The sequence below is a fragment of the Limulus polyphemus genome, unplaced genomic scaffold (genome assembly GCF_000517525.1).
Source record: "Limulus polyphemus unplaced genomic scaffold, Limulus_polyphemus-2.1.2 Scaffold5349, whole genome shotgun sequence".
NCBI lineage: Eukaryota > Metazoa > Arthropoda > Merostomata > Xiphosura > Limulidae > Limulus > Limulus polyphemus.
This window is the reverse complement of record NW_013670959.1, coordinates 456-8,902: the sequence shown is the minus strand read 5'-3', so window position 1 is coordinate 8,902 and position 8,447 is coordinate 456. Positions and strand designations below refer to the sequence as shown.

At 33.9% G+C, this 8,447-nt stretch overlaps 1 protein-coding gene across 1 annotated transcript in view; it reads left to right on the top strand.

Annotated features, from left to right (window-relative positions):
- Positions 1 to 8,195, top strand: part of LOC106472456 (lysine-specific demethylase 2A-like) — a gene marked incomplete at its 3' end in the record, with an annotated part of 24,188 nt that extends 15,993 nt beyond the window's left edge. Inside the window, exons 2-6 of the mRNA XM_013933109.1 lie at positions 4,029 to 4,167; positions 5,359 to 5,437; positions 6,509 to 6,555; positions 6,800 to 6,972; positions 8,089 to 8,195. Of these exons, the coding sequence (XP_013788563.1) occupies positions 4,029 to 4,167; positions 5,359 to 5,437; positions 6,509 to 6,555; positions 6,800 to 6,972; positions 8,089 to 8,195 (545 nt within the window). The remainder of the gene's footprint in view (positions 1 to 4,028; positions 4,168 to 5,358; positions 5,438 to 6,508; positions 6,556 to 6,799; positions 6,973 to 8,088) is intronic.
- Between the last annotated feature and the right edge of the window lie 252 nt (positions 8,196 to 8,447).

Below are 8,447 nucleotides of genomic sequence, written 5' to 3'. Positions count from 1 at the left end.
TAAGTTTTTTTATCATTGACTCCACTATATCATTGTAAGTTTCTGGAGTCAAGTATTTTAATCAAAGTACGTTATTTCTCATTTTCTCGAATTTGAATTCACCTTCCACCCCTCCAAACCCTACCATGGAAAGGTCTGGATTCAACACTGGTCAGTTTGTTTCGGGATTTTCACGCAAAAGCTACACAGAAAGAGAGTATCTAAGCAAACAGGCGCCGACTTTGAACATGGGCCACTCCAGTCGAACAGTAGGAGTTTACCGTCAGTTTTGTAACGTACCCGCGGCCCCAGAAGTGCGGAGCGTTATTATTATTTTTTTTTTTTTGCGGCAACGGGACACGAACAGAAAACCTCAGATTCTATGTCCGGCACCTTAATCAACTAGCTATGTCCGGACCAATAATTCAGTTTCTTATTATTGTATGTGTGTGTGTGTGTCTATAGTATATTACTTTCATTTGTATAACACTTGTTTTGACACACTGACCTCTGTTGTGACTAGCTGTTCAATCATAACTCAATAAACTATAATTTGTGACCTTCATCAAGGACGAACTGAGGAGTAAGACTATTTAAACTTTACATAAGACAGATATGTGTCATCAAAATTACATCGTCAAGCGAATAATGACCCCCCCCTCCCTGTGTCGTGACGTAATGCAAAGTATACGTAAGGCCTAATTATGTGTTTACCTTCCTATTGTTAATATGTTACTTGAAATAATTTTGACTATACCGCGCTTACCTTTATGTTTTAGCTTTGTGCTTAATTACAAACAAACAAACCTTTGAGTTTTCCCCCGGTGGGACAGCGGCAAGTCTACAGACTTCCAACACCAAAATCCGGGGTTCGATTCACTGCGGGGTACACAGCAGATAGCCCAATGCGGGTTTGATCTACAACAAACCTTTATAAGTTGGCGATGAAATCACTGAGAGTAAATCACAGATATAATGACATTCAAACCGTTGACAATCGATCACCTATACAATGACGTTTAACAGCGTCAGCTATATTTCGCATTGACATTAGATAAGACATTATTAGAGAGGTAAAGAGTACTTTTATCTTCATCAGTTGAATTATTTATATTTTACAATAAATAATGATAATAATAAGTTGACAAAACAACGACTTCTAAACATAATAAAGTGTGTGTCGAAAAACGATGATTTGCCTCATTGATACCCGAGACTCTCGGATATCAGTGTTATGTCAAAACATGTAGTACCCCCCCTCCCCCACCACCACCACTAAAGTAATAAATTGCTTCATTATGCTTATAAGTTGTCGTTTTGCCAACTTATTACATTAGCATAATGTGCATTCATACTCAAGTTTCGGTAAGTACGAATTTTAAATTGGCCTAACGAAGTTTTTATTTATTTTCTTCAGTGATATGTGCACTTGTATATTTATTCTAAGAACTTGTGAGTGAAAGCAAAGTAGCATAATATGGCAACCATGTATGTGTACGGTCAAGATTTAGGAATGACGTATTTCATGAACTCATGGGCGTCCGCAGAAATGTTTCCGGGGGGGGGGGCAAAGTAGTGTGAAACTGGGAAGTGAATAAATAATTCACATACATATGTTGAATGAATAAAGGAAGAATTATGTTTCTCATTTTCCGGGGGGGGGGGCAAGGGTCTCCCTCCCCCAGCGGACGCCCATGGATGAACCTCGCCTTAAAAACTAATAAACGTTTTTTATTGTGTTTTTATCTCTCGTTGTCGTTTTTATTATGATTGTTTAACAATAATCCAATCAAATGATGTGAGATACGTATTATTAACCAATCAGAGTGAGTGCTACTTGTATCGAAGTAAGATTAACGTGATAGTACTACGATTGTAATCCGTTCGTGATTTAAAAAGTGGGTATATCGTTATTCAGCTTTATTTTTAAAACATGTTGGTACACGTTACCACTCCTTACTTAGGCGTACACTTAATCCTTCCTTTAGGCGGTCACTAATGGTCAAGACTAGTGCAGGTGTGACTACGTATGTGGTCAGTACGCTAGATAAATCGTTAATTACTTTCCGCGAAGTCTGGAGCTAAATAGGAATTTCCGCTTTCTTTTGATTGATGAGACTCGGTTACTTGACCTGAGTGACCTGTAAGAGGTTGAACATGAATTTAGGCCAAGTTTCCTTGTAGTAATTGCTACGGGCGTTTTTTGTTCTGCAAGCTACTGCCATAAACATAGAGAAGTCAGCCATGCAATACGTTTTTTAAGTGTTTCCTTTGTGTAAGAGCGAAAAACTGTGTCCAGTCACCGTTTCTATTTGGTTAAATTTTATACAGCTTCTAGAAACCTATTTCTCAGATTTTTCTGAGAAAACTCTACAACACTGTAAAACGTGTACTTAAATTGTTTTCTGTTTATGTTAGTCAACAATTTGAATAATAATAAAAGCAACAATTAGCATTTTTCTTATATTGTATTCAGTTAGTCCAGTTTGAACACTGTCAGTCACTTCTTGAATGGTGGTCAGTAGTGAGTCTAAATCAAATTAAATAGGGAAATTAACTGCATAACTGATTTTCACTTGTACTTTATTCAAACAGTTTAATGTTTTTTTTAGTATTGTTTTATTTACCATGCATTACTAACCAGTGCTGGATTATGATATTCTGAAGCCCTAAGCTATATCAAATTTAAGAGGCCCCATGTGATAAAAAATTGAAATTGAGTCACTTTTTTCTTGTTTTTAGAGGTGGCTAAGAAGGCCCCCCATATTGTGAGGCCCTAAGCTGTAGCCTAATTACCTTATGCTTTAATCCAGCATTGTTATGAATCACCATTGGGAAATTTATGTATCATAACTGCATTGCTGAGGATACTTTCAGTATCTTTGAATACACATTTAATTTAGGTTGTGTGAGATGAATAATTAATTTAATGAAATGATAAAATTATTAAACATTGCTGTAAAGTAACATTAAGTGTTAACTGTTTGACCAGAAGTATAAGTTGATTTTATTTTTAAAGCCTTAGTACTTTAAGTTTGAGGTTTTTCATGATTTTAGAAGTCTGTTTGGTTACTTCAAGCTCAGGATTTATCATCATTTTAGAAAACTTATTTTTACTTCAAGTTTTCAACATACTTCACAATTCTAGAAAACTATTACCTACCCCAAAAATTTAAAGTCTGTCATCATTTTAGACAGTTTAATGATGTGACTTGAGAAAATTAAAGCTTGCGGCAACCTTTTCAAAAGATATCTGCTTGGCTTATGGAACTTTTCTGTTAATTTGCACAGTAGAACAAGTTAATTTTTCAGTATTGTGCTAAAGTAAATCAGTGTTTTTATTGTTTTGGCTAATAGTTATTAATGTGCTATTATAAAATACATTAATAAATATATTTGTTCTGATCAGTTTCCTTGTAAACTTAGAATTTAAACACTAATTGTTTGAATTAAAAATTTTTACTACTTTTTTTTTTACCTTGGCCCGGCATGGCCTGTGGGTTGCGGGTTCGAGTCCCCATCACACCAAACATGCTCGCCTTTTCAGCCGTGGAGGCGTTATAATGTGATGGTCAATCCCACTATTCGTTGATAAAAGAGTAGCCCAAGAGTTGGCAGTGGGTGGTGATGACTAGCTGCCTTCCCTCTAGTCTTACACTGCTAAATTAGGGACGGCTAGCACAGATAGCCCCCATGTAGCTTTGCACGTAATCCATAGCAAACAAACTGTTTTTACCATTTAAGTCCTAAATATTGTATCTAATTAATCAAGAAAACTATTATTTCTTTTGTTGCAATTGATATTTAATGAAATAAGAGTACAGGTTATATGAAGATTTTGTTTTCAGTTACATTTAAGTACGATTTGTATATAAGTTTACATAATGTTAAAACATTTAATATTTACTTTGTTTTAGTTGGTCACATTATCTTTGGGGATCATCTTCTTTTGCAACTTGTAAACACCTTTTATTAAGCATTGTTCGATTTAAAGGTGGCACTTGATCCAAATTTCTTAGCTATTAAATTAATACCATTTTTCTTATTAGAGAGTGAAGGAGAGAAGGCATTACACAGATGACTGTTTGCAAGATGAAGAGATTGAAGGAAGACGTTTGTTCTCAGTTGAAGAAAAGTTAACAAGTAACCAGTTTGGAAATTTTTTTGTGAAGGAAATGAAAGGTGAAGGTATGAAATATCTCAGGATTTCTTTGTTTTATTAATAGATAGGAGTTGACTTACAGTCCTGTCACAAATGAAAAATATTAAACGTTGTTAATGGATTATATTTACTGCTTACTTATAAAGAAATATTACAATTTTAAGAAGCATGATTTTTTTTTCTAATGTATGTCCGTTTTTGTAACATTTTAGTTACCTTAAAACTTCAATACTTGATATCTGAATGTTTATGCAGGTTATTTATAGGAACTTCTTTTTGTTTTGACAGATAGTTTGAAGGAGTTATTAGGTATGAAGTAATTTAATTTTCTGTGTGTGTGTGTGTGGTTTTGATGAACGGGATTGTACACCAAGTTATTGCTCTACCAACTAAGCTAAAGGGTTAACCCACTGTCAGTTGGTAGTTAGGCACTTTTTAACAGCTTAACCCATCATTTCTTCCCTTGTCTCAAACAAAGTTCATTCTCTAGCCTTATTTCATGGTCGTGAGATAACTACTAGTTGGGCAAAAGACTTAGTTAGGACAATTTTTGCACCTCCCACAGGATTTAAATCCAGGACTGTTCACACTGCAAGTGAATATGTTACCAACTAAGCTAAAGTGTTAACCCTCTAGCAATTTCTAGTAAGACATTTTTTAACAACTTTAAATTACCATGATATAGTGAGTAGGTATACAAACAGTTTATGAAGTAAAGGTCAAATAATGTCAAGGTTTGAAGGTACTAATCTTTTTGTGTTTAGACAAATAGTTTGAAGGATTTGTTAGGTACACTGAGGGGGTATAAAAATATTTTATAAGGTAAAGGTCAAAGTTTAAGGGTACTAATATTTTTGTGTTTAGACAAATAGTTTGAAGGATTTGTTAGGTATACTGAGTGGGTATAAAAATATTTTATAAGGTAAAGGTCAAATAAGGTCAAAGTTTAAGGGTACTAATATTTTTGTGTTTAGACAGATAGTTTGAAGGATTTGTTAGGTATACTGAGCGGGTATAAAAATATTTTATAAGGTAAAGGTCAAATGAGGTCAAAGTTTAAGGGTACTAATATTTTTGTGTTTAGACAGATAGTTTGAAGGATTTGTTAGGTATACTGAGTGGGTATAAAAATATTTTATAAGGTAAAGGTCAAAATGTTACAGTATGAACTTCTTGCATGTGAGAAACTATCAATAATTGACTTGTTTTTACCACAGATTTCAGTCTTAAGTATCTCCAAGAACACGGTTTGGAAGATCCTCTAGTGTTTAAGGAAAAGTCAGGATTAGGAATGCGGTAGGTATAACTCGCTTGAGACATAATCGAGCATAAGTTTTGTTTAATTTTAACAAATATTATCCGCAAAAACTAAAATCTTGATTTGCTGAATAATTGAACTTCAGATTTAACTTTTTGGCATACACTGACATTGAATTCCAAAATCAAATGATTGATGTCATATCAAATATTATATTGTGGAAAATTTTATAAATTAACTTTTAAATATATCTTTGTAATTTGTTTAATCCTCTTTTTTTTTGTGCTTGACTGTCATTAGGTTTACGTTAATGCATGATAATATATTCTATGAATGTTTAATATGAAATTCGACCATGTTTTTCATGTACATGCACCTCTTTCTAAGTAAAAAAGAGAACATTTAAACTTCTTTTGCTGTTTCTCTGCATCAAGGAGATAATTCTAGATTGAAAAGCAACTTAAGTGTTATGTTACTACATAGGTTATTTTTTTATCAAACTGTTCAAAAGTGTTTATTTTTCTCAAAGCCAACAATGATTCAGTAATATTAAAAATAAAATAATTCATACAAATGTTCCTTCTAAGCTGTGGGCGTGAGTAGCTGCACAGCAATCTGGTAATATCGCACCTCGAGAACAACAGACTTATCACAAATTAGTCAGTCACTAATAGTTTTGTGTGGAAGATGAAGGTCTATAATTTGAACAATACCACGTCCAAACATACGGCAGGAGTAAGACACCAGTAGCTACTCATAAACTTATTGCTGAACAGAAAAGTAATACTCAGAAGAGTGTGTAATCTGCCCATTACAAATTAAAATTAGAGAGAGTACTGATTCACAGACAATTTTTGAGAAAGTCAAAAGTGGAATCGGGAAGTGTATCCGGTAGTAAAACTTTTACTGTCCTCTCTTTTTTTTTCAGATTATTTTGTAAACAGCAAACCTTCCTTGGCCTTGATTGGAAGTATAAAATAACTTTCCAAAAGAAAAAGACTGGCCAACAAATTTAAAATAAGTATATACATGTCTGGAATGTTTTAGAATTTTTATTGTTTACAGTTTTTGTTACAGTATTAGTAACTTGGTTCTTCTGTATTTTGCAGTATGCCCAGTGAAAATTTCACTGTCAATGATGTGCGTCAGTGTGTGGGTAAGCATGCTATTTTTTTGTTATTGGTTCTTGTAATAATGTAGTGTTTTATATAGAAGTTAATCTATAACTGGCATTGTTGTATAATGGTAAACATTGATTATACAATTACATTTTGCTGACAATTTATTATATTTATGTAAGAGCAAAGGAACCTCTACTCCTGTTATTTTCGTACGAGTCTGTTTCAAAGTTTGAATTATTTCATCGTCAAATAATTTTTCCCTTCGTATGTTTTTTATAGGAAGTAGAAGAATGCTGGATGTGATGGATGTGACGACACAGAGAGACGTAGAAATGCCAATGAAAGATTGGTGCAAGTATTTTGAGAACACAGATCGAGAAAAGTTACTGAATGTCATCAGTCTTGAATTCAGTCATACGAGGTTGGAACATTACGTGGAGTCCCCAACTGTGGTAGGTACCTGTGTTGTCTTACTAAACAGTCACGTTGCTTAATGAACACATGTATAATATATTCATGAAACTTGGAATCTTCTTTTTTTGTGTGTGTGTAAGAAGTATATAAAATAAATACATTTGTATGAAATCATTGATAAAAACAATAATTTTATAAGTTTCATTAACCCTAGAGTGACCTATTGGGTTGGTAACTGATGTTGTAGAGTGACCTATTGGGTTGGTAACTGATGTTGTAGTGACCTATTGGGTTGGTAACTGATGTTGTAGAGTGACCTATTGGGTTGGTAACTGATGTTGTAGTGACCTATTGGGTTGGTAACTGATGCCCCAGAGTTACCATTGTGCTTGATTGCAAACCTGTAGCCCAGAATGACCTGTTTGGTTGCTAAGTGATGCCATAGAGTGACCTGTTTGGTTGCTAAGTGATGCCATAGAGTGACCTGTTTGGTTGCCAAGTGATGCCATAGAGCAATGGTTCTTAAACTGTGGTCCATTGGATCTTTTTTTTTAGGTAGTCTGTGGAAAGGTTACATAATTCTGGAAAGGAAGCATGAGCATAATGTGTAGATGCCATTGTGGTCTGCTGAGCTGAAAAAAAAAACCATCCAAATGGTTCACAATCAGAATATATAAGAACAACTGCCCTAGATTGACCTGCCTCATTGGTAATTTATACCCTGGAGTGACCTATTTGATAGGTAAACGATACCCTGGAGCAACCAGTTTGGTTGCTTGACTGAAGTAAATACAAATCTAAACTTGCTTGAAACAGAAGCATGGCCCATTCTGGCATGTAGGTGATAGCATTTAAAGTCAGTGATGAATTGTGACTATTTGATACAACAAATAAGAAACTGTTGACATATTCACAAACTTTGCTAAGTTGCCTGTTCCTGTCAAATGCATTCTTCTAAATTGACATCTCTGTTAAAGAAATTAGAGAATAAATTGTCGATATATTGTGCAAATAAAATTTCTGATTCAAATTCGAATATTCTGCCATACATAAAGGTAAATACTGTGCCATTTTTTCTCAAATCTTTGTAGTTTTTCTTGGATAAATGTTTTCATCTATAGCATTCTTAATGTTTTTCATTTTATTGCTTTTAGGTTCGACAGGTGGACTGGATAGATTGGATGTGGCCCCCACATTTGAAGAAGAGTCAGACAGAAGCAACTAACGCTATAGAGGATATGAAGTATCCCAAAGTACAGAAGTAAGATTTCTTTTTTTGTTATTGTTAAAAAGGTTTTGTTTATTTAAAAAAAAATTAAGTACTTCTGTTTCTGAAAAGACAAAGAGTAAGTTTGTGTTAACGCTTCGAGGTACTCATAAATATATGAAGTTGTTCATGTTTAAGAATCTTTAACATTGACGATTGATTCCTGAGGGTAAAAAAAACGGAGCTTGCTAATGAAGGAAAACACAGTTGAGAGGATGAAAAAAATGATATTTATATGATTTGTTG